Source organism: Leptosomus discolor, chromosome Z (assembly GCF_034619465.1).
Source record: "Leptosomus discolor isolate bLepDis1 chromosome Z, bLepDis1.hap2, whole genome shotgun sequence".
NCBI classification, from domain to species: Eukaryota; Metazoa; Chordata; class Aves; order Leptosomiformes; family Leptosomidae; genus Leptosomus; species Leptosomus discolor.
Genome location: NC_141419.1, coordinates 23,477,306 through 23,503,496, shown reverse-complemented (window position 1 = coordinate 23,503,496; position 26,191 = coordinate 23,477,306). Strand labels below are relative to the sequence as shown.

The window sequence follows — 26,191 nt, the reverse complement described above, 5'->3', positions numbered from 1 at the left end:
ATCACCCTCTGGTTGGGCTGGTGAAAAATAATATTGTGCATAAAACAAAAAAAAGATTCCAGGCTAGGAAAGGAGATACTGTAATAAGTGAAGAAGTCTGGTTTGTTGACTTAAAGGCTTAATTATTCATCTTCATTGCAATCTATGGAAATAATGGCCATGTAAATAATCTCTCACAAATCTGATGGAATGATATGCCAAAAATTGTACCACTGAGTTTACCCTCACTGTTTGCACTGAGAGATCATCTGGAGAGGTGTTAAAATCTAGTCTGTGTTACACTAGCTATACTAGGTTTATAGGCTATAAAGAAGATGTGGAGGGTCACTGACAATTCCTCTGATAGTCTAGTTTTTTTAAAAAAATGTCAGAAGTATATAATGTTGGAACACATCTGGTTTGGTAAGAGATCTGTGATAGCAGAACTCTTACACATGAAAGATTTCTTGTGAAATGTTGTATGCTCTGCTGATGCACTCTACTAGTGTATGAAGTGTTTGAAGCTTTATGAAAAAATTTGCTCTTGTCCAAAATACTGGTTATTCAAAGAGATATAAAAAAGTAAGAAAACAAGATTAAGTTTTAGATAATGCTATTAAATGCCTGTCCCCTTGCAGTTAAAATTTTCCTTGACTTCTGTAATGTCACTAAATATCTATGGATCAGCTAATTTAATCTACTGAGAAAAACAGGATTCCCTCACTCTTGAGTAAATTTAAAAACAATTTTTTGAGCACTTTTCACTCTTTCTTACATGTCCTGAAGGCTTATTAAAAAATCCTGGGGGTGCATTCTTTGGTTAGTTATCTTGAAGTGTGAATTTTCACATATCATGAATAAACTGTGAGTGTTGGAGATGTCTGAGAAGTCTGTATGCGTTGCTTGGCACAGCAGGCTGACATGCAAGATGGCTTTCCTGCATGAGTTAGCATAATCCTTCCCTTCCTCTGCAAAAGATTAGGACCTGATCTGCTGGGTATGGATGGGAACCCATTCTTCAAAGGATTCATCTCCTGGTTCACTAATTGAGGTTTTCACTAATGGTTCTGGATGTCATCGAAGTTACAGTGCAGCAAAAGATCTGAGCATGTTAAGAGGTGTGAGGATCTGTTGACTTCTGTGCAACTGCCTTGTGTGTTTATTCAGGTACAAGGCTGCCTTACTGAATCCAGCCCTAGCACTGATGTCCGTATCACCTAGAGAATACGGATGTGCTTTTCAGCCGTGTTTGCAGTGGGTGTTACTGGAAACCTTCTGTTCAGATGTTTCTCTGTTGGAATATTCCTGCTTGTCAAAGCTAACATGTCCATGGAAAGGAGTTGCTCACTTGCTGCTGGAGCCTTCTCCCTAGCAGGTAGCAGGGTCTGAGAGACTCCCTGGGCTTAGCTGGTGCAGCACAGGGCACCCACCTCCCAGTACTGGGGAAGCCTGATTGCTCTGCAGCCTCTCCAGTCAGAGCTGCTGTCTCCAAGCTTCCTGGCTGCCTGTCAGCTGGGGCGCCTAAGAGTTTGGAAGTTTATGAGGTATTTTGTTTCTAATTTTAAAGCACTTCTCTTTTCCTGAGGGGAAGAAAGAATGTTGTCCTCCTCCTGCCTCCCTTGCTGTTCCCTGTCATGAATTCAGAGTTTCCACTTTCTGAGTTGATAGGGACATAAAGTTGATGTTTCTAAACTGTACTGTTACCAAGGGCACTGTGCCCTTCTTGTTACAGAACTGTTGTACATTTTGGGTTGCTACGTGGAGGATAAACGTAGTTGCGTCAGCAAAATTTCATTGACCTTTCCAACATCTCTGCTATTTGTGGGTCTGAATGTTCCACTCTTATTATACTCCGTTGTTTAGGCCTCTCATCGAATGAAAACTCCGGCTAAATATATGACTGGAACTGCAGCATTGCCTTTCAATCCTGCCACGTTTGGAGAGGTAATTGCCTGAATTTACACATTTTGTGTGTACCATTATTTATTTAGAGGACAGTGTAAGGAGCTAACAGTTACCATAAGTCATGCTACATTCTAAAATTCCTCTTTTAAACAGATGTTGGGATTAGCTCTCCATCCTTTATCTGTCTATCCTTAAATGGCAGTCTGAACAGGATTTTCATGGGCGGTTGGGAGGAATGTTCCCAAGAGGGCTGCTCCACTGCCTTCTGCAGCATATCTAATGTAACAGCTTGTCGGACAGAGAAACTGGCAATCCTGTGCAAAAGTCCTATTATGCTCTTTGAGGCTGTTCTTTTCATAGCAGGTTCCCTGGCTTCATTGATCTGTAGACAGAAACTCAGATGTGATGCAAGGTCTGTATTAGCAATGCATTGAGTTGCATTTGTATGCATGCCAAGCTGGTATAGAGTACAGGCTGAGCTGCCTGTGAGGAGGTTTCATCAGCTGATGATATTGTATGTTGTATGGTCTAATCTTTTGAGAGTGATGCAGGCACTGTAGGGTCATCTGCTTACACAGGCATATTGCAAAAACTGGTCCTAAGATTTGTTACACTTTATATTTGTTCTTGACTCTTCTGTCTAGATTTGATTAAAGAAGAAATTGTCTTGTTTTGGTTACATTAAGTAGAGCACATTCCTTGTTCTTTTATTTTGTCTCTGCCATGGATTTCCAAGTGCTCATGCACTCAGTATCCTCTGTTTTTTTCTTCTCTACTTAGATAGTTCTGTACCTGCGGATGTGTCTTGCTCACAGTGCAGGTGTGGTGCCAACCTCACAGAGCTTGGCAGATATGCAAGATCATGCACCAGCCATTGGACGTTATGTAAGAAACCTCATGTCTGGCAACCACATATCTTTCTCTTCCTCCTCCTCTTCAAAAAGTGGAGAAAGCAACCCTGTACATATATATATTGGCCTTCTTCAGCAGCTGTTAGCTGGTGTTGGAGGTAAGAAGCTGTGTGCAGCATGATCTTGAAGAAAAAGAAATCTGCCATTGCTACAAATGAGTTGCCATGCCCAGTGCTTTGAACTTGGCTGTCCCAATCAACAGAGTTGCAACAAGGACTATATACCCTTCAGTTTATACTTGTTCTCTTCTATGCTGCTGTGTAGGTGGGAGAAAGCAGGACATTAAATTGCAGCGTCGGTTGAGATAATGCTTTTAAATTGTGAAGCCATTGTCTATGACAGCTTCCGCACCAATGTATGCTCCATCTTCCTCACTCTGATAATAGTGTATCTGCAGCAAGTGTAGTCTTAAAGCACTTGAATGCCTTCAGAACAAATTGCTACCAGAATGTTTGCTTTATTAGTTTCCCTAATATTTCTGAGAAATACTGTACCCTGTTGTTCTGTATTGTTTGTTATCCCTAGTGACTTGCAAATGAATGCTTTGAAACGCCCAATATTTCTTAACCTTTTTTTATCACTGGTTGTTAAGATTGTTGTAAATACTGCAATTGTTTAATAACCTGATTATTTAATTATTGTTTAGGTTTGCCAGTCATGTATTGTCTTCTGGAAGTTGTTTCAGTGTATCCAGAAAAACTAGCCACCAGATTTGTAGACAAAATGGATTGGATAAAGGTGTGTTGAAACCCCTTTTTTTTGTTTTGTTTCTTTTTGGGTGGACAGGGTTTGACATTGACAAAATCTCACATTTTCCCGTGGTGGAATGGACTATTATTTCCAAGTATGCACTTAATTTGAAATCTGGTATTTCTGCTTATGGCCAACACCTCATGAGATGTTATATGTAGCAGGGTGGGGAAAATTATTATCTGGTATTTCTACCTACAGTTAAAACCTCATGAGATGTTACATGTAGGAGGATGGGGAAAACTTTTGTTGGTTCCTTGGTGTTACTGATTTTGTTCATTTACCTACATGTTCTGGGTAATCTATATCATTGGTTCTGTTGGTGTAGTCAGTCAGTTTTTCCCCTTGATCAGAAGATCCGTTAAACAGCAAAGGAAAACTGAAAACAAAATTTTGCAAAATTTTGAAGGTATTATTTAACAGTGAGAATGTTCCAGTGGGAAAATGTGAATGGCTTCTCAGAAAATGAGATTCATTAGTTCCCTGATTGTTTTAGAGCCCTTTCTGTGGAGGGTGGATTTTTTTGGTTTCTTGCTTGTTGTTTTTTTTTGTGTTAGCCTCAAATAAAAAAAAAAAACCCAGATAAATTGGAGCCTGCTTGGGAATAAGCCAAATCTTTCCCTAGATTCTTTTCCCAGGCAATTTTCTGCTTTTTCATGATTTGCTTCAAGCATCTAGGGTTTGCTAAGCTCTTAGAGGTTGCCTTTGCTTTTGTTGGCGTAATCTGGCAGAAAAAATACTTCATCCATTTGAAGAAAAATTAGAATAGGTTCTAATAGTTTCTCCTGCTGATAGCTGTGTTGCATTGCACTATATACACATCTCATTTACCACAGTGTTTACCCCATCTCATTTAAGTGCAGGTATGAACCTCAACAGAGAGGACTTAAAAACATTCTCCTTTTCAGTACTGCTCATTATTTGCAGAAAAAACTTCCTTTTCTTTGGCCTGGTGTCACTTTGCAAAATTAAGCTTCTAGGAGTGGTAACTGATACTACCTAGTTCCAGAAATACTGTTGTAAATCATCCTTTGTGGATTTTGCTTTGCCAAGTGGAAGGAACAGGGCCAGGGGTTTGTTAGAAGTCAGCTACGTGATCTGATTGATGCAAGTGTTGAGTTGAAGTTAGAGTTACATTTCATGAGGCTGATGGATCTCATTTCTTGTTTGCTTGCTTGGCTCATTTTTGCCTTCTTTCTGGTGGCCCAAGCTGTTCAGAGATTTGGGTATGAATTTTTCACATAAATGTGGTGCATTATACATCAAAAATGGCAGAGGTAAGATTATATCTTAACAAATGGCCTGAGGCTTCCCAAATTCAACTTTTTAACCATTTAGATAATACAAGATCTGTAATACAAAGTGGATAAATTTGCATTTAAAGCTGTGATTTCCTGGACACTTTTTTTGTCACCATTGGATTTAACTGTTTCACCTCTGATTTAATAAAAAGGAAATGGAGGCCTCCAGTAGCTCAGGAAAGATAGTGTCTTCGGGGTTTTTTTAGCTCAGTACGGATGCAAAATGTGGCAGCTCTTCTCTGAAGACGAAATTCAGCCAAGCATTCAATCAGCGTGTTTAATGCATTCAATGGGTGTGTTTAAGGCAGAAACCCATGGGTAGCCTTCTTGTGGCTAGTGGTAATCTTTCTCTGAAATGCTAGGTGTGTAATGAATGCTTTGCTGAATTGTGCTTTGTTTCTTACTGACTGATAATGCTGTCGGTTTAAAGAGTGGTTTCTGAGTTAAATACTGTTTATGTAGCTCCATGGCAGTTGTGCTTGTATATTGAAGCTCTGTATGAACAAACTGTGTAGGAAGCTGCTTCCGTGTTTTATGTTTCTTAAAACCTCCCACAGAGCCTGATGAACACAAACAAAGAAGAAATGCGTGAGCTTGCAGCACTGTTTTATTCCGTAGTGCTGTCTACCATGTCTGGAGATAAGCTTAAAGCCTCCTTGGAGCAGCTGATCAAGATGACAAAAGACAACCATGTAACTACCTTTCTTTGTCTGTTGCTTCTTCTTTTTTCTGTAACTGATAGGAAATCTGAATTTCGCAGTGTGCTGAGTTAGTATTAGCCTTAATCAGGTGTAAAATTAACTATCTGACTTCCAACTGGATGGTGAAAAGGCATTATTGTTGTAGCTGGGTGCAACAGATCTTTAAATAGTCCTCAAAGCTATTGTTAAGGTCAGTAGGAGGGTTTCCTGAAGGCAATTCCCAAGCAGAGCCAGCACCTTCATGTGTTTAACTAGTTTTAGCCAGCTAAATATTCTTCATCCCATTGAGTGGTAATGGGTCACACTGCCTACTTCAAGTGGTTTACTGGTGCCTTATTCATGAGCAACTACAGGTACTCACAGAACTAAGAAAATGTATAACTTGTTAAATGTGTAACTCCCCCTCCCCTCCTGAGCCATAGCTGCTTCCTGGCTCCTCATCACTTCAGGGTCTTGTCCTGCCAGCAGCCTTTGCCAGGTGAGGGCTGGCTTCTTCCTCCCACCCCACATGGACTGCTTAGCAGCCCTCCGCTGCTGTGTTGCGGCATGGTGGGTTTGCCTGCCTCCTCCAGCAGCTCCTGCCCCCTCCCGTTATCCTTATCTCTGCATTTTGCCACTATGAGCATGGAGGAGGAGTCCTGAAAGCAAATTGGGTGGGTTTCTGTGCTGATGTGTCTTGAATCCTGAAAGGGAGGGAAAATAGTAGCGTTTTTAGGTTATATTTCCCCAAGGTGTTTTTATATCGGCCTCTCTGAAGGACTTAGTGGGCCACCATTTTACACTGCAGGTAACAGGCTCAAATACTGACAAGAAGTGCTGATTGCTTTATGTTGTAATGAACAAACACAGTTTGTTTTGAATCTGTGAAAGCTGTGTCCATGAGCCAAAGCCATGTCATCGCGCAGTTTTACATAGGGCGCAGCTTCTGTGGTCACAAAGCCAGCACAGAGAGGTCCCAGCTCCCCCCTGCCCCCGGCTTTCTGCCCCAGTCACCCATGAAGCGCGGTTGACCTGGCTGAGAATCAAGAGGGATGCGAAACATGAAGCAAAAAAGAGCAGGGGGTTCCCATGCATTTTTGAGTTTGAGTCAGTCAGAGCTCTGGTTTGCTGCAAGTGTACAAAACCAGTTGGATCAGTACAGCCAGGGGTAGTGGTGATCTGTAGTGGCTCAGTAAGGACTGTGTGTAAATAGATAGCTGAAGTGGAGAGAGGGGAAGGACCCATCTTCGGCTGGCTTTGCTGCTGTGAGAGCACAACAAGGAGCAGTCCCTGGTGGCCAAGCTAGGTTGAGGATCCCATCCTGACAGCAGAGTTGCACAGATGCAACTTTTTGCAGGCTTGTGTTGAAAGACAGATACATGAATTAATCTGAGTTTAAGCCCCTGCCCCCTTCCTTTTTTTCTATTAAGGTAGCATTTAAGACTCACAGCCTTATTTCTGCACAAAATCCTTTTGTTAGAATTCACCTGTTGGAATGAATGGCATCATTAGATAGGCTCAGCACCAAATCAGCGTTGGAGAAATTCATGTACTTGACATTTAATTGTAAGAATTAGGTTTCACAGTTTGTGGCCTGCCAAACTGTGTAGAGGTATTGCTTTCAGTATTCATAGGCCACGTGTGTTCTCCTTCTTAGTACTGCAAATCTAGAGTAATTCCCCTTTACTGCTTTTTACCAAAGAGTACATCTTGTCACCTTAATCTGAGTATATCCAATTTTTAAGCAAAGACGGCATAGTATTATCTCAGTTCACCTTCGTAAGTCTGTACTTAGAATCAATGAGTCATATTTTTTTAATATTTTTTTTGTGTAGCTACCGAGGGGTGGACTTTAGGAATTTGAGTGCTGGTGATAAATTCTTAATCTGTCCTCTTAAGCCTCTTCTAAATTTTGTTAATTTGTCTTGAAGGTCTCCATCCATCAGAGAGCACAAGCAATATTGAACTCTCTGTTACTGCATTATGTGTTAGAACTCTGCTTTCGTAAGGGTGCCTTCTCATCTGGCTTGTCCATATGTGTTTTTAAATCAGTGCTTTGTGCAAAGTGCTCCTTGCTTTGAAAATGAGATTTTCTGTACTATTGGTGTTGTCTGTAGAGTCCGGAGGTTCAACATGGATCCTTGTTGGCTTTGGGATTTACAATAGGAAGGTACTTGGCCAAAGGGAAAATCAGAACAATGGAGCTACATGACATAGAACAGCCAAACACTGCATTCATGCCGGAACAAGAACAGCTCATAAAGTCGACGACAGAGACAATAGGTAAGTTCCTGCCTAAGACTTTACTGGATGTAACAGTTGTTTTTTCAACCACTCCACACTTTTGTCAGGTATTCAGCCCACAGATACTGTAATATTGAGTTCACTTTCTTTGATAGAATTTACGGCCTGTAAAAACATGATCTGAGTAGATATATGGATGTAACCATTTTCAACAAGAACTAGGTGGGCTCTTGGCTCATAGACCAACATAGCATAGTTAGGAGCGTTGTCACTGCCTAGACTGCTCTCAGTGTCTCCTTTCACTTTGATTTTGTTGTAGCATAATGCTTCCTACCAGCTGGAGAGAAGATAAATTATTTGCTTCTTACATTGGTAAAATGTAAGTGCCTGCCTGCCCACTGCTAAGTAGTAATGGAAAACCCAAGTCATCCCGTTTCGCTTTTTCCGGTAGGTTCTTTTCTGGACAGCACCTCTCCCTTCCTCGTGGTGGCTGCTTGTACGGCTCTTGGGGAGATTGGCAGGAACGGCCCCTTGCCAATCCCCAGTGAAGGAACAGGATTTACAAAGCTGCAACTTGTTGAAAGCTTACTGGCCCGAATCCCTTCCAGCAAGGAAACAAATAAGGCAAGATGCTGCAGTGTTGTTATGATTCTTATTCATTTCTGGAATGCTCCATCCCCACGTTTATGTTATTACCTGCCAAACAGCCTCATTTTTTAAATGAATTAGGGTTATCATTGGCTTTAGTGAGTCAGAATTAGTCTAAGGGTTTTCAGAATTAGGTTAAGGGATTTCCCAGTGTGGTTGAGCGGTTGATCACTTATGCTTTCTATAGTCATTAGTCATATAGCTTAAGGGACGAAAACTATGAATGGCCATACTTTCAGTTCAAGAAAGATGGGAGCATCTTCTTTCACTTGGAAATAATCCTCAAAGGTAACAGGACATTTGTTTTGATCTGTGTTTTGGAAGAGGGGTACACTGGTTGATCTAATAAGTCATTTGCATGTCCAACTTCTGGTAACTTAAGTGGAACTTCAGCAAGAGTGAGAAAGGTGGGTTTAAAGTGTATCTTCTGAACCTACAGGAAGGTTATGTGATGGTGTTGTTTTTTTGTTTGTATTTAAGATGAAGGAGCGAGCAATACAAACATTAGGTTACTTCCCAGTGGGAGATGAAGATTTTCCCCACCAGAAGCTACTGTTGCAGGGTTTAATGGATTCTGTGGAGGTGAGGCGCTATCAATGTATTAATCTTTATACTGCAGTGAGTGTTTCTGTTTGAATGTTTTTTATGTACTCCAGAGCCAGGTTTACAAGGGGAGCTGTCTTTTTGTAATAGTGCCTCTGGGTTTTTTAGAACTGCCTTGAAATAGAGAGCAGAAGTAGGTTCGGGGCTTTTAAAACATTTTATGCCACAGTTTAAAAACTTGCCAGTTGAGGTGTCTCTCTCACTCTCGGAGACGAGTATGTGTTCCCCTTCAGGAGGATTACCTGTGTGTGTAAAATCTTAAGAGCTTATAGTAATGAGGCCATAGGTCTGTACTTGGGCATTCAAAGGTATCCTAAGAATAGATAATAAAATACGCCTTATTTTTCATTTAAACTGATCAGCTGACACGTCACATCACTTGAATTAGAAGCTTTGTTTATAGGAATATATGTATCTGTTGTCAGTCTAAATGCATCAGCGTAGTGCACTGCATTCTTTCGCGGTACTTCAGAGCTGCTATACATACTGCAGTATGCCAGACGGCAAAATTAAATAGTCAAGGAGCTTTTTTAGTGTTCTTCGTTTACAGCTTGTTTTATCTTTCTTCCTTGTTCATACTGACATAGAATTCAGCATTGTAGAAGCAGCTATTGAGTATCAGACAGTCTGGCCTTGCCGAGTCCTCCAATCTGATGTGATCAAACAAGCAAGAATAGTAAGAACATTGTGTACGCAAACACAGGGTGATGTTTCTAAGTGCCATGTTTATCTCCTGTAACTGCTTAGGGACATGACAGCTTCCTTTATAAAATGTGTACTCGAAAAAAACCAGTTTATCTTAGATTGCAGGAAGCAAAGGGCTTACTTCTCCAAATGCCTGTAAGAGAATAAGGAAAGCAATCTAGAAGGTGTTCAGCAGGTATGGAAATCAGTTCTTATGACTCAAGATTCGTCATAAATAATGACGTAAAAGTGGCAGAGTTCTGCGCATTCTGATCCTGAGGGCTTAGAGAATAGTGGAAACAGGACAGAGAAGCAAAGTATTGTCTGAATTCTTTTAATGTGAAAAACAAATTTGTGCGTCTTTTAGAGATGATCAACTTCTGGATGGAATTACAGGAGAGTCTTTTACTACTGCATACTGTAACAAAGCCACAGTAATTTTCGTTAATGACTGGCACTCTTGTTCTAACTTTTATTGTATTTTCGTCGTGTGTCTGAAATTCTTTTTGTTCACTAAGTTGAGCTTTTCCATAGACTAGCAAAAGCTTCGTAGGAGGTACACTTTAAAAATAAGTGTGGAAATTTTAGCTCTTACCATTTGTTTTGGAGGGTTTGATATTGGCTCAGTTTCCGTCAATTTCAGTGGGTCTGAGTAGAGACATAGAGACTCACCAAGAGTGATCTTACTCAAATTGGTGCTGAGAATTGGGGTTGGGAGAGAGACTGTGATTTTGTGGAGTAAGTGTCAGAAGTTTTGGCGGGTGTTTAATTAGTACTGTCACTGAGGCTCTGATGTGTTTTTTCAGGCCAAACAAATAGAACTGCAGTTCACCGTTGGTGAAGCTATTACCAGTGCTGCTGTAGGAACCAGCTCTGTGGCGGCACGTGATGCATGGACAGTCACAGAGGAGGAATATATCCCTCCTTCAGGTAGGCCTTCCTAATACAGGGGCTGGGTTGAGGAATGTAAAATCTCACAATTCTGGACTAACACAGAGCTCCATAACTGTGGTGTTTGATTTATGACAGTAGAAGTAAGAGATGTTTTGAGTTTATTAATGTGCTGCTCGGTGTTCTACAATGCTGGTTATATACAGGTGTTTTCACCTCTTCGGGTCCATCTGGTCGGAGGGTAGGAGACTTTTATTTCATGTGCTGTTTAAATAACTTGTTGATGATATCTAATTCATTGCCACTGAACACTGCATTTATTTTATTTTTTAATTTTGGTTTTCCGTGTTGGGTTAGGTTAAGGTTTAACATACACATACCTTTTAAAATAGCATTTTGAAGCCTGCACTGGAAAATAGGGTTATAAAATTAAGTTGCAAGTCTTTTGTCAACAGCTCTGAATGGTGATTAAGTGACATTTACATGCAGGAAATGCAGAAATTTTATTTAAGGACTAAGATTCTGTACACATTGAAATACAAGCATGACAAAATCCTCGCCTCAGGCAGCTGTAAATCTCAGCCTCAGACCTGCAAAGAGGTGTTTTAATGTTGTGAGAGTGGTCTTAGATCTCTAGTGTACACAAAGCTGAGCATGTGCAGAATGGGTAGAAACTGAACCCTGCTGTTGCTCCAGAAATTTTGAGTCCTAACAAAAGAAAGTAGCGTGCTGAATTTTATGCAGTATGAGTGGTATCTATTCTCGGCCACAGGCTCTGAAACACTTTCATGAACAGTTAGGAGGACTCTGTTCAGTGTTTCTATTAGGAGAAGTACTTTTCCAGTGACTCCAGTGGAGGCTTTTCATAAATAAGCAGAGATTAAGGTGTCACCTGAGTACTCTTGGGCTGATTAGGTTTTTCATTGCTGCTGCACATTATATTGAAATTAAAAATGGGTGTGGCCAATTCTCAAAGCTCCCCCTCCTCCCCTCCACCTTTCTTTCTTTTATATAGATTTGAAAGTGAATGACGTGGTGCCCTGGGTCCTAGACCTTATTTTGAACAAGCACATCATCAGCCCTAACCCGCATGTCAGGCAGGCAGCTTGCATCTGGCTTCTATCAATGGTGAAGAAGCTGAGCACACACAAAGCAATTAAGGTAAGAAATACACCCTTTCCTAACACTGGCTCCTTGTCTCTATTTTTGCTCCTTCCCTCCTTTCTGCCCATTCCTTCGCCTTCAGTTCTGTTGCCTCTTTTCCCCCAGTGCTGCTGCAGTCCTTATTGAGGTCTTTTTGCGACACGACCCATCTTTTGGTACTGGGGGAACATACTAACTGGCAGATGAATGAAGCTCTTTGGCACCTTTGAAAACATCTGACTTGTACTCAAGTCAGAGTGAGCTTAGTGTAAATAGCTGTTGTAAGACGAAGTAGCAGTACGTCTTCCTTGGGAAGAAGAGGTTGGTGTCTGTATAGTTTTTAGGATTTATTTTTGGAAAATACAGTGAAAGTAGGTCTAGGAGAGGAAGAAGGGGACACCTAGATGGAATTCCTGGACTCATTTGTTTCACAGAGTTTATCACAACTGTGGTATGTAGGAGCAGTTATGATGTGCTTCATGTACTGTGTATTTTTGGTGTGCTTTGATGAAAACCTGATATTTAGGGTGCTTGCCCGTCGTGAGAGAACGTGAAAGGTCCTACACAAGGACTTAACAAAGCATTCCCAACCAAAATGTCCTCTCTCTGCGTAGAGGCACTGCAGGCTGTGATGGGACCACATAACCATTTTGTGCTCTTCAAGTAATGAAAAATAAAGGGCTTTGGAACAATAGGTGCTTTGCAAATGTAAGCTGTTACATGTAAAACCTTGCCGCATATTACACTCATCTAAACAGTGGACCTTATGGGAGGCGGCAACATCCACTAGTTTGGGGATGAAAAAAAGACATCCTTACACAGAGAACAGCCCCATCTGGCTGCAAGCCGGATTTATGACGCATTACTGCCATGTGTTAGACAAGGAAAATAAAATACGTGGTTTACTAATGACATGGTAGCTGTAAAAAGGTGTTGGACAAATAACTGTTATCTTCTATGAATGTCAGTCAGGCTGCTGCTTATAGTCAGGGCAGTTCTTGTCGTAGGTGTAGCTCAAATAGGCAATTCCATTGATACAATAGTCTTTGTTTATCTGTTACAAACTTGCCTTGACACCGGACAAAGGATCCAAAACCTGAGATAAAAATAATGTCCTTTTTTCTCATCTTACAGTCTCATCTCAAGGATATTCAAAGTGCATTTGTTTCAATTCTGTCAGATAGTGATGGTAAGTACTATCACATCTTAAGAGTGGTGCCTTTTTGCGGGCTTTTAACAGAATGGAGGTAATCTTTGAACAGGTGGAAAGTCACCTACACCCTCTCTGTCAGTCAGCATTAAAAGATGACTGTAGAAACATCCCATTTCTGATGTAATATTATTTCTTTTCTTGGCATTGCACGTAGAGATAAGAAGCACAGCTTTTTTCCTTGCTTTGCTGACCAAGCACAAATCTTTTTCTGCATTTGCCCCTTCAGACTAATAACAGAAAGTGTTCGGTGGTGCTGCTTCTGCTCTGCTTTGGGCAGCAGGGTGCATATCACAGTTCTGCATGGACAGGAACTGTAAACCCTCTTTAAGCTAGCAGATTTTGGCTCTTAGGTCTACTCATGGCAGCTGGTGGAAACAGTGGCATCCAGCAGCCTAATCAAAGCTCACTGAAGTGGAAGAGAGTATTGCCATTAACTTTGCTGGACTTCAGGGGCCATCAGTGTGTCAGAATACTTATGTCTCTTGGAACTCTCTCTGCTATTGCAAAACCTGCAGTGACAGTATTAGCATGAAGATGTCACCTAATTTGATGGGGGGGTGCCTTCAGAGCAAATTGCTGCTTCAGAATGCAAAGCTTGTGTCTTGCCAGACTAGATCTCCTCTAAAATGGAGAGCTGTGAACTTCAGCACAGAGCTCCATTTGCTAGATCATGATTTTGGTTGAATAGTGTTTTTCAAATTTGTGTGTACTTAATTACATGCTTATCTTTAATTTTACTTTGTAAAATCTCTTGCAGAGCTTAGTCAAGATGTTGCTTCAAAAGGTCTTGGGCTGATATATGAACTAGGAAGCGAACGAGATCAGCAAGAGCTAGTCACTACACTTGTTGATACCCTTATGACTGGGAAAAGGTACAGTGAGCTCAGAACACAGTGAGACAATACTCTGAGCTGTGTCTGATGGGAACAAAAATGGGCCTCTCTCATATGTGGAAAGAGGTGTTTTGTGGCCAGGGCCAAGCTGATACCCATATATTCCCAGTGGGTCAAACTAGGACATTTCTTAACTCAGCTTAGAGTTGGTTGTGACTGAAGTTGTTTCTGGTTTGTTCCGTTCAACAAAGCCTCAAAATAATAATTCGGTCCTGACTCGAGCAGTTCAAATCAGTTGGGGTTTGGTTAGATTTCCCACTTGCTGTATTGTGTAATTGCAAAGGACACCGACTTCTTGCAGCAACTCTGCACAATGTGAATGTTGCAGAAGTGGGGACTTGCTTGTGCCTGAAATGTACCTTTTACTGAGGAAGTGTTGTTAATGGTCACTTGTCAGCTTTAGTGCAAAACATGCTGGTCTTACAGGACTCCTGGCTAGTAATTATGTCTGTCAGCGCTAAGAATCCTCTTTAGCAGCCTACTCCTGTCTAACCTGGTGTGGCCACTGTGAATGACAGAACCTAGGCTGGGAGTGTGGGGATCCAGTGGTGGTAAACAGGAGAACATTAGATGAATGGAAATCAGATTTTTTCATTTTGAAGTAGAGAAGTGCTGTCCATTACATGGCTTGTATCTGGGCAGAAATAAAAAGCCATCATTCAGTGTTAGGACTTTTTACCTTCTGACTGCACAGCAAACCCCTCATTTTCTGCAGTGTCTCCTTAACATTACACATGATGCAAGTTAATGAAAATCCTTGCAGTGTGTGGCTTTGCACACCTGTCTGTTTTTTGCGGGATTGGATCTGAAAGAGTGGGAAGTTACTGACCTAATAAAGCAAAGCAAATTAACTTGCTCTGTAGAATGAAATCCATTCAAGGGTAGAGTTTGGTAAAGCTAATACGGGACCTCTTTTCCACCAGAGCGAAACATGAGATGACTGGAGAAACTGTGGTGTTTCAGGGTGGCCTGAGTAAAACCCCAGATGGGTAAGTTTACTGACAGTCTCAATGACAGACACACAATCAGTGCTGAAACAGTATTCCCTTGCTTATAAATCTGCTTTCTGAGCTTTTTGTTCCTTGTTCTCTAAGTTACCATAACTATTACTTGTGATACAGATAGGGTATTCACTTCTCTCTGTCTGCATTAGGCTGTGATTTGACTGTAGCTTCAGCTATTATGACATTTGTGTGGCTAAAAATGGTGACGCTGATTTCCCTTCTGCTTTCCAAAGTCAAGGCCTTTCTACCTACAAGGAGCTTTGTTCACTGGCTAGTGATCTCAATCAACCAGACCTGGTGTACAAATTCATGAATCTGGCCAACCATCATGCCATGTGGAATTCTCGGAAGGTAATTTGCTGCTTTCATATCACTTCCATTCCTACTGGGAACTCTGGAAATGGTAACTGCATTTCTCTAGCTCTGGTTATGTGGTCTGTGGATATAATTGCATGTGGTTGATGCTTTGGTGTCAAGTCCAATGCAAATTTACCAGCTTGAGAAACAAATTTAGGGTTACTTGAAATTCTTACAACAAAACATTGGTATCACAGGGTTCGTAACATCCTACATTCCCCTCTGAATCAACTGTGATGCTCTCCTTGTACTTTCAGTTGTGCTTAGAGGCCACATCTTGATGTGTTCAAACAGTGAGATAGTATTGTCAAAACTGGCTGAATTTTCAGATGCCAGAGAAGGTGACCTTTGTTAGGTAAAAAAGCAGAGGAAAAAGTATTCAGCAGTAAGTTGCTAAAAAGCCAGTTGACAATACGCCAGTTTAATCCCTGTTGTATCCTTTTTTAACTTAAATCTTGGTATTTTAAAGCTACTGGGACCTTTAGCACAGCCGAAATACTCTTTGATCCACTTGCTGCCAAAAAAAGTAGCATTATAAATTTGAAGATTTAAGTATACTTCTCAGAGCCTTAACTTGGGGACTTTTTCACTGGCTTTACATAAGCATGGAAGAACTTGTTTTGTCCCTGGGAGCAGGCAGAGCACCTTTCATGTGCTTTCATGCAGAAGACTCAGGTAGCTGCATCTACTGTATTGCATCTTTCATGCCTGCTACCTGAGGTTTTGAATTTCTGGCAACACCACTTCATGCAAAAAACAACCCCCAGCATTAACTTTCATCCAGAGTTTAACAAGTCAGTGTGTCTCTCAAGACTTCCCTCTCTTTTGCACCAGGACTTCAGAAGCACAGGAGCATAGCTAGGTTCCTGACCTTTGTGGAATTTCAGCAGCCAGGATCAGTCAAGAAAATACACTCGTTGAGCTTCGTTGAGCTTCGGCATTTGAGGAATTTGCAGAATCGTTTAAGTCAAAGGGGGCACCTGGAAGTCTGTGCTCCAAACCTCCACACAAGACCTAGGCAGAGCAAGCTGTTCAGGGCCTTGCAGATAATGCCCCCCTTTTCCTTTATACTTTCTGCAACCTGTTGCTCCTCACAGCAGTGGTCCTAACTGAGAGTGTGTCATTATTATCCCTCCTTTTCTAGATGAACCCAGACAGCACATCCTGTCCTGTGAAATCCCTAGAGTGGGGATTTGAGTGGCAGCTTTTGACACTTTTGCATGTCAGGAAACATGGAGCCATTAGAGGCCGTCACTACACTGCCTGGATTAAGCAATTTCTTTTTGGGCTATCCTGCCAAATCCCATGGGACTTCACAGGGGAGCATCAGTTCCACTGTGTTAGAATTGATAATGGAATTGACAATGTTGGAGGAAGAAAAGAGTATGGAAGAATACTTGAGCATAAAGTAAACATGGACAGATGCAAAATTATAATCCCCAGCAATTTCAGGTTGTGGAGCTAAAGTAGAGTTGTTTTATTTTCAGTTTTTCGTTTCCTGGGTTATTCTAGTTGTTCTAAATGCAGCAGAGTTGTAGGGAAGGCCCACCCTCACCAGTTTTTCCGAGAAAGAATCTCTTTTGGAAGAACATATTCAGATTCTCATAGTTTTAATTCTCCACCACCACTTTTGCGAATGAGGTCAGTCGGTGTCTGGAAATGAAGGCTGGAGAGAAGGAAGTTTTAAAGTAGTATTTTGTCTGCTGAGTGTGATTGTATGCTTGAGATCACTGTGGTACTGTAGCACTGATGGGGGGCTAATTCTGGTACCATTCTAGACCTTTTGTTTTGGTCTAAATCTAAACTGTCAGTCTACTTTGCCGCTGACTGTGGTGTACCCAGGAGCGATAACTGAGTGAGCAAATTGTTTCAACAAACGCTCTTGTCATTGTTTCAGGGAGCAGCTTTTGGTTTCAATGTGATAGCTGCCAAGGCTGGAGAGCAGCTGGCTCCATTTTTGCCCCAGCTTCTTCCCCGGCTCTACCGTTACCAGTTTGACCCCAACCTGGGCATTCGACAGGCAATGACCAGTATTTGGAATGCCTTGGTCACCGACAAGTCGATGGTGAGTGAGCAGCAAAATGCAGAGTAGGGGGGTTGCTGCTAGCCAGCAGCATCTCGGAGATCCTCATGGGACAATTGCATCTTGTCAGAGGAGGGGCTGTGCAGAAAGGGGTGAGGTATTGTGCTACAGAGAAAGAGGTGGTTGAATCCATAGGCGGGCTGAAGGATACGCAGAGGTTTTGCACTGCCTCTCGCATGTGAAAAGAAATCGCAGACCTTGGTTCTGTGGACAGTGTTAAAGTTTATGGTTTGCTTTATTTAAAGTGGGGTCTTTGCACACTTTGATACTGCTTTGATATTGCTTATGAGAAGCTCTTCAGGAATCCTTATGGCCTAAGATGCCCTTCCTAAACCAAGAGCAACTAAATATGTTTCCTCAGTTTTTAAGTAGGAGGAGATCCATGAGAAGAGGCTGTTCGATCAGTTTGAGGATAACTCCTCATAGACAATTTTCAGGAATAGGTGATTTTCATGAGATGCCCTTGCTCTGGCTCTGACAGGCCTGGAATTGGGTTTGCAAACATTTTCTCATAGCAAAGCTGATCTTACTGTGAAGTCATTTGCTCTGAGCCCTCATTAAGGTGCAACTGCTTCTCCTGTAAATACATGTTTGGTGCTACATCTAAACAGTTCAGTTGATAGAGGACTAAGGGACTTTCCTCTTTTCTTGTAGCGTATGTCACAGCATTAAGCCCTGAAGCAGTGCAGAGAAAGGCATGTCTAAAGCAAAGTCAGAGTTTGTGCAGGGTCAGCTCTGGCAATCATTAGTTCATCTGCTGTGGTTGAAAGCAGGTTGTATTGTCTAAAAGGACCTTTTATTTTTTTCCAGAGTACAGGACAAGGATGCATGGTCCATGATTGTTTCATGATTTTTCTTTTTTTTTTAATAATAGGTTGATAAGTACATGAAGGAAATTCTAGAGGATTTGATCAGTAACCTAACCAGCAGTCTGTGGAGGATCAGGGAATCCAGGTATTGCTAGGAAAAGTAACAGATTTTTCTTTGAACACTCTTCTCTTCTTCACCATAAACTTGTTAACCAGAAGAAGTTGAGGATGGGAAGAGGACACATCCTTTCCTCAGTACAGAGCCCAGTCTTGTAGTCTGCACTCAAAGTGTGATACAATCTTGAAGCTATTTGCTTCATTGAGCCTGAAATTTTTACTGGATGTAGCTTGTGCATGATACTTAACAACATTCTCTGAAGGAGGCGTTTTCCAGCCACAGAGTTCTTGCCTATTCTTGGACCTGAAATATTGCTTAGTTTTAGAAAATCTTGACAGTCTGGATATATATGTATATATATATGGCAGCAGGATGACGGTCAGTATACCCTTTTTAATAAGCTGCTTTTTATTTATAATGGCTTGTAGTTATGCTGTATTGAAAACTTCCATTTTAATTTTAATTCCAGACTTTAGACAATTTTGTTTGTTCTTACCCTATATTTACAGAAAAGAAATCCGAAACAATTTTGTAACTGGAATATTTGCAGTAGCAGTTTTCACTACAGTGGCCTTTCTCACTTGCTGTCACCTCTTTCAGATTTCACCTGATTGAACTTTTTTTTTTTTTTCTCTGCTAAAGGAGACGTTCTTAAGACCAAGTAGATTCAGGGTTTGGGGAAAATAAGGAATGTGAAAGGTTTTTTAACCATTTACTTATATTTATAAACATACCTGTATATACACCTATATGAAATAAGTACACCATGTGAAGGAAATAAAATTCCTTGTTTGCAGCTGTCTGGCACTGAATGACTTACTAAGAGGAAGACCTTTGGATGACATTATAGACAAGCTTCCAGACATCTGGGAAATCCTGTTCAGAGTGCAAGATGACATTAAGGTAATGGAACTGATAAATGAACGGGAATCTTCAACAGAAAGTACAGTGATCAAGCTCTGACGTGTTTAAAGAGAGATTCTCTGAGAAGTCAAGTTGAAGCCAATGGGAGTTTTGGGTATTAAGCAGACTAGAAATTCAGGGCCCTTGCAGTTAAAAATTCCATGCCACCTTGGAAATTATTTGTGTATTTTCTTACGTTTTTAAGTCTTGGGTTTCATTCCTACTGTGCTTGTTCTTGACAGTTCAGCATTTTTCCTCAGTATAAAAGAATTCCTAAGTATTTGCTTAACTCTGGAGCGTAGAAGTATTTATTTTGGGCTGCTTGTGTGCCTAAATGACTTGCATATATGAAGTCAGAGCCCTCAGGTCTTTCCAAGTTTCAGCTGTGTTCTCTCTGGATCCAGACTTCTCTGCTCAAGCTTAAGCAAGGTTTTTCCAAAATGTGTACCAAGACGTTGCTTCCATACTAGTACATTTAGTGTGTTCAGAAATGTTCCTGGGCGCTGAAACTAACTGAGCAGTTTTTCCTCAGTGCTAATGAGCTATATTAGCCTCCAAAATAGAGCATCTGCTTGCAAACTGCCTTTTGGGAAGGGTCTAATTCATGAATTTTACCTGGAAATGCTTTGGGAAGGTCTACTTGTGGCAGGACAGTTTTTTTTCAAAGAATATCCTAAGACATTACTAGTCCAGGTGATTTTGTTTCAGTACCCAGGAATATTGCTAAATACTGCTTAATTCATCAATACAAGTAATGTTAGAGAGTCATGTGCCACCAGAGCTGCACTAATTTTACTGTTTGCTTTTAGGCCATCTTTCTCCAGTCCTAAACATTCAAATGAGTAAAGCAGCACTAAGAAACAGGGATTATATTGAGAAGGGGTAAAGCATACACAAAGCACTATATACTTCTTTCTGCAATAGAAGGTTCTGTTAGGGTTTTGGGGGGTTGAGTTTGGGTTTTACTGTTTGTTTGGCATTTTTTTCGTTTGTCAGTTGTTTTTTTTTTTTTTTAAAGGACAACCAATAAAATAGTATCACAGAGACAAATGTGAACTGAAGTACAGAGAACCTGGTGGTGTCAGGCAAGATTGTTAATGTATTTGTCATAGGTAGACCAGATACTCAGATTGACCAAAGCCAAGATTTCTTTGAAAGATGTTATATTAAGTATTAGCCATGAATATAGCCTGGTCAGTACTAGTGTTATACTTATCAATTAATATGAATCATTCTATAGAAGATTTAAAAGTAGTAACAATGGATTATTGACTTGTTTTTTAGGAGACTGTGCGGAAGGCAGCAGAACTAGCCCTAAAAACTTTAAGCAAGGTAAAACTCTACTTTCATCATTTGCACTTGGAGACACATATGGTTTTGGTGTCAGGTAATCATTCGCTATCTGCAGGAGTGACCATTTGACCACAGGCTGTTGTCTTGACAAGATCGCAAGTATAAGGTGCAGTTGTGATAAACAGCACATCCCCCTAGAAAGCAATCATAATAAGCTTGACCACATATTTTTCTGTACTTTTGTTGATGCTGGTGAAGTTCTGCTCTTTGAGGATAATGCAATGTTAAGTTCTGTACAACCGAAGGAGAGATCCAATGAACTGGCTTTTTTCCTCTGATGTCCTTTTTTCCCACACTTGGGTTTTAGGAAACTTGCTGTAACTTCAACAGTTGACCAAACCCAGTGGAACCTCACTGGTGTAAAACAAAGTAATCCAGTCTGGACTTCACTGTCTGGTGCTGTTACTGACACAAGGTTTTTTGGGTGTTGTGCACATATCATTTAATAATTCGTTTGGTATTCATCTAAAGAAGTCACATCAGTGGAAATGGATTGCGTTTGAAATCACAACCTTCACAGCGCATGTAGCATGACATTTCAATGGCACAAGTGGTGAACTGGTCTCAAAACACTGTTGCAATTGCAGAATCTGTTCTGATCTGGGTCTTGCTTGCCTGCCTCGTGGAATGGTTGAATCCATGTGGCTGAGGTAGGCTATCCCTCAGCTGAGAGGTCATTTGGTCCATCTCTTCATCCAGATGCAGATTGAGGCCTGCTGGGCCCTTAATTTGCCTTTTCTGGTAACTGACCATAGCTGAAACTCCTTTTAGGAATGTGGCTTAGGGCTTAAGTACCTCCCTGAGAGGGGGATGAAGGTGGAACAGAGCCTGGGTTTGGCTGTGAGCAGTTACTGTAGTTGCTGTTGGCTTCTTCTGTCTGATGGAGAAGGTTGGTACACACTTGCAGTACTGATTCTCATCTCTCCCCAGGTCTGTGTGAAAATGTGTGATCCCTCTAAAGGAGCGGCTGGACAGAAGACAATAGCTGTGTTGCTCCCTTGCCTCCTAGACAAAGGAATAGTAAGCACAGTCGCTGAAGTCCGATCTCTCAGGTTAGTTTTGTATCATGTAAGTTCTGGGAGGGGGGTCAGGTCATGATTTGTCTTGAAGAGGCGCATCTTATTCACCTGAGTTGCAGAATGTTTTGTGTTTGAAGTGACAAGGTGACAAGTTTCTCCCCAAACCAGCTTTCCTGCTGAGTCCTTTTCTCACTGAGTTCAAACAGCAGCCCTGGAAACTCTGCCTATCTTTTGGGAGTATCTGGCCTCTCTGCAAATGCCCAGATTCAGTTCTCAGCAGGAAGCTCTTTTCTCCCTGTACAACTAGCAAACTGATTTGCAAGCAGTTTGCTGTGCTTGGGGCTGTCCTTCAGGATTGGCTTCTCTCTTCTGCTTGTGAACAAAAAATCCCATGGTAGTTATTGAAACAGCCAGGTTTTATTTCACCACTGGTTGTGAGTAATGACAGTTGGCATCCCAGAGGTGACTGCATTTGGTCACACTGTTCAGATACGTTCTATGTCAGGTAACGGTTCAATGTCCCGTGATGTGTAGGGACTTCAAATGCTTGTCGCTTTGTAACCTGGTTTATTCCATTCTTTGCTTGAAGGTCAGAAAAGCTGGAAAAGTCAGACTTGGAGTGTATCTGGTCTTTGCACAAATAATTTTCTTTTATTGAACGTGATTATCCAGGGAGGTTAGAAAGCTCCTAACAAATTAAAATGAATATTTCTTGAATTTTTTCATTGCTTTTGAAGGTATGAAAACCTTTGTCAAAATGCAGGCTGAGAGATGTGGTCAGTCTGAAGCTGACAAGTGGGACTTGAACAAATCATTGTAATTTGTTTTTTCTTCAGCAGAGACAATGGATGTCTCTGTGGTGACTTTGCCCAGAGCTTCTTTAAAACATGAAGATGTCTTTCTTCCTGCATCTGCATGTAATACTGCCTCTTTGTCCATTCCCTTTGTGATACCCCAGTAAAAGTAAGCACTCTCTGTGCAAAGCACAGCATGAGTTGGAAGCTCAGGGCTAGGATATGATTTTGCTCCAGCAGAAAAATGCACAGATTGTTGTTTGCAGGTAGATTTATATTGATGCATCTGAGATTTGGATTGGCCTTTTTTGTTGGTACTGGATTAGAGTAGACCAGAGAAGTTTTTCAGCCAAGTCTGTATGTTTCTCTGTTGACCTTCCCTTGATCTTTTTCCAGCATTAACACTCTTGTGAAGATCAGTAAAAGTGCTGGGTCTATGCTGAAACCTCATGCACCAAAACTTATCCCAGCCCTGCTGGAATCCTTGAGTGTGCTGGAGCCTCAAGTCCTCAATTATTTGAGTCTTTCTGCAACAGATCAGGAGAAAGTAAGTGCAATTATAATGGGAAACTGTCAACAGAACAGAGATAACAAAGAATTAAGCTTCATTCAGTGAGCAGAAAAATAGCAGATCTGGTTAAGAGGTGTTCAAAGATGCAGAGACAAATAGCTAAAATTACTAAAAAAGAGTTTGGTTATTGGAATAAGGCTGGACAAAAGTGGGAGTTTTTTTGAAGGGCTCGGATTTTTTTTTATTCACTAGACCACCACATACTTCAGAAAGTGAACAACAATCTTAGTAAGAACTGTTGTTAAATGTCACTTCAGCTCCATGTACAACTGTGAAACAGGTGAAGAGAGAGTCTGTAATAATTATCTGGAATGCACCTGTATGTCAAACTTCGCTGCTATTTTTCCCAAGGGATTAACTGCAGGACTTCTTACAACATAAATTAGAAGGTGTACCATAGGACTGTGGGCTGGAGGTGGATGTTGCCAGTACTGTGTCCTTTAGTCTTCCTCAAAGAACCATATTAATCAGTAGCAGTCTTTGGGGAAAGTGACTGAAACCCACTGTTCAGAAGCAAATTCAGCTAATTTCATTGTGGGGAGGGAAAGAGGTCAAGCTGTGCCCTTTGCAAATGAGAATGGCGTGAACAATAGGTCAAAGTGGGATTTTTTTTAATCTTTTTTTTCTCCTTTTTTCTTTCTTTTTTTTTTTCCTTCTTTTTTTTTTCCTTTTTTTTTTCCTTCATTTCTGTGATGTCAGGCATGCCTGGTTTAGTTCCTGTACTCCAGCTAGAACATCCACCTGCCTCTGAAAGGGGGGACATTCATAGCCTGTAGACATCATTACTTTCTGTCTGTATCCATCTGAAATGGAATTTGATTTGAGTCTGTGGGGTAGTGAGTTAATAGCTGATGTTGCCCTTTCCACTGTTTTCATGATGAGTTTACTCTTGGTTTTGGTTTTTTCCCCTTTTTTTAGACTGCAATGGACAGTGCCAGACTTAGTGCTGTCAAGTCATCTCCCATGATGGAAACCATTAACATGGTAAGTATTTGATTCAGAAGGGTTCCAGTGTAAGCTGTGTTGTAGGGGAAGAACAGGAATTGAAGTGGGACCTTTACAGAATACCTCTTCAGGGTTCATTTTATTATCACAGCTCCATGTGGATGTCTGTCCACCTTCATTTTCGTCTGCTGAGTTCTCTCATCCTGTCACCACAGCTTGTTCTTCAGATCAGCTGTGAATAACCTTGGCTCCATTTGGATTCAGATGGATTGTTTCTCCACCTGAAGACCTGCTGCTTTGATGAAGAGGCCATCTTTCAAGTGCTTTTCTTTGGATGGGGGCTCAGCTGTTTCTGGATTACACTAGCTACCATTTCTCTTCACCTCTGGCCCACAGTTCCACAGTCAACTTCTTACCTGGGCCTCCAGCTGGTGGTAGCCATTGTTGCTAAGGCACAAATACTGTCCAGCCCTTGCCTTGTGGTTCCTTGGTCCCTGCCTGGGCCTTACCAGTGCTTTGATGGTGGAGATATTTAGAGAAAATGCTGATACCACTGAAAGCACTGTCAGCAGCTCGTGTTTGGCATCATAGTTTCCTGCTGCTGGAGGGGGAGTGGCTGATGCCCAGACACTGTGCTGTAGGGTCTGTCCTGGCAGAGCTCCCTGCCCTCTGTAAGAGCCTGCCCTTCCAAAAGGAAAGACCCCTCTCTCAGGCACTGTACACAGCCAGGGGCATGCAAGCAGGCAGAGGGTGTGAGTGCTGAGCAAATTTTAGGAGAAGCCTAGCCACAAGAGCCCTTCTTTGTTTCCTTTGCTTATGGAGAAGTAACAACGGCAAGTGGAGCTGCGTTTTGGTGTCAGGTGGAGCGCTTTCTATAAATAGAGTGTAAAGAGGCTGGGAATGAAAAGCTGTATGTAAAAGAGTACCCACTACCACCCCAAAGGCTGCAGCAGCTGCTGCTGTCCCTCCTCCAGGCCATGCCTCTCCCCTGCCAGCCCTGGGGGGACAGTTGTGCTGCCCTGATCAATGCTTGGGATTTGCTAGGGGAGGGGAGAGATAGTATGGCTTCCCTGGAGTAGCATGAAGATGCCCTGGTTTATGAGCAACCTTCTCTCTATTCCTCTATATTGTGGGGCCGTCTGGGAGATGATATGATATAATGGATTATTCCCTTCACCATAGCAGTGCAGGAGGAGGAATTGACAGCAGATCTGACTTTTGAAGCTGAGAGAGGTTTACCTTCAGTTAGTGTCTGATCCTTGAATTTTGTAGAAGATGGATCTCCCCTCTGCAGACAGTGTGCCACTCAGAGTGCTGGTAACATGAGGATTTCTGTTTTGCCCAGTGACATTTTGGGCATAGGAAATTAGAAATTATACCAATAATATCCCTCTTGTACCCTTACGTGATTTATACCACTTGTTTGTCTTGACCTGCTTAAAAACTATCTTGACCAGTTTCGTTTCCGTGTCTAGTTTGGATACGTTATTGCATCAGGTTTTCAGACGATTGGGGTAATGTTGGGTTTTGTCCTAAGATAGGCACACTTTGCATCTCTTTCCCTCCCCAACAGGAGTTCTTGCTAGTGTGTTACTTTCAGCTTACTAAACAGTTGGAGCGCAGGAGTACATCAGTTCCAGCAAATGATAATTTTAGCAGGGTCAGCTCAGCATAGAAGTGGGACAAGAGAATCTGTATGTGGTGGAAGCCACTTTGCGATGCCTTTTCTCCACTATGCAGCAAACTCATGATTCAGCTGAAGACCAGCCTGCAGAACTGAGGCAGACCTCAGCTGGAAGTAGACCAGCTTAAGTCTGCCACCATTACCTTTCTCTTTCTTTCTTTCTCCCGCGCGCCACCCCCCCCCCCCCGCCCCCATTCCTTGCCTCTCTAGAGCTTGCAGTATTTGGATGTGTCTGTCCTGGGTGAGCTGGTACCTCGGCTGTGTGAACTGATCAAAAGTGGAGTAGGCCTTGGCACAAAGGTATGTCTGATTTTAATAGTTTATTTGGGAACAGAGAAAGGAACACAGAGCAGTGTCAATGTAAATATGGTTCTTTTGACTGTTTCTTTTAAAGTGACTTCTTGGGCTCATTCATACTAGAGGCATTTTACATCCAATCTCAATCCACCTACATTACTTGTGATTTTCTGAATGTATGCTGCCTTAACCTCCCTTGGGCTACATGGCTGTTGTGCTCTGTGACAGCTGAGTGCAGAAGGTTGACCTTGATAGCTGTAAATCTTCCAGGACCATCTATCCTAAGTGTGGGTCCTGGTAACTTTTTCACCTCCTAATTCAGTTCTTGTCATTTGTTACAAACCGTTTTTCTGCTTCCACCCTTGGCTCTCGGCTTACCAGGGCAGAGGCTTGGTGGGCCTAGATCATG

General features: G+C 41.7%; 1 protein-coding gene across 2 annotated transcripts in view; it reads left to right on the top strand.

Moving 5' to 3' along the window:
* ECPAS (Ecm29 proteasome adaptor and scaffold) overlaps positions 1-26,191 on the top strand; it is a 64,350-nt gene that overhangs the window by 28,403 nt on the left and 9,756 nt on the right. For both annotated transcript variants that reach the window (XM_086479171.1, XM_086479170.1), the window contains exons 17-37: positions 1,843-1,923; positions 2,665-2,893; positions 3,442-3,533; positions 5,404-5,538; positions 7,644-7,809; positions 8,222-8,394; positions 8,899-9,000; positions 10,512-10,635; positions 11,612-11,757; positions 12,874-12,928; positions 13,710-13,824; positions 14,769-14,834; positions 15,083-15,200; positions 17,104-17,271; positions 18,164-18,243; positions 19,014-19,119; positions 20,404-20,451; positions 21,403-21,524; positions 22,682-22,832; positions 23,775-23,840; positions 25,696-25,785. In XM_086479171.1, the coding sequence (XP_086335297.1) occupies positions 1,843-1,923; positions 2,665-2,893; positions 3,442-3,533; positions 5,404-5,538; positions 7,644-7,809; positions 8,222-8,394; positions 8,899-9,000; positions 10,512-10,635; positions 11,612-11,757; positions 12,874-12,928; positions 13,710-13,824; positions 14,769-14,834; positions 15,083-15,200; positions 17,104-17,271; positions 18,164-18,243; positions 19,014-19,119; positions 20,404-20,451; positions 21,403-21,524; positions 22,682-22,832; positions 23,775-23,840; positions 25,696-25,785 (2,433 nt within the window). The remainder of the gene's footprint in view (positions 1-1,842; positions 1,924-2,664; positions 2,894-3,441; positions 3,534-5,403; positions 5,539-7,643; positions 7,810-8,221; positions 8,395-8,898; positions 9,001-10,511; positions 10,636-11,611; positions 11,758-12,873; positions 12,929-13,709; positions 13,825-14,768; positions 14,835-15,082; positions 15,201-17,103; positions 17,272-18,163; positions 18,244-19,013; positions 19,120-20,403; positions 20,452-21,402; positions 21,525-22,681; positions 22,833-23,774; positions 23,841-25,695; positions 25,786-26,191) is intronic.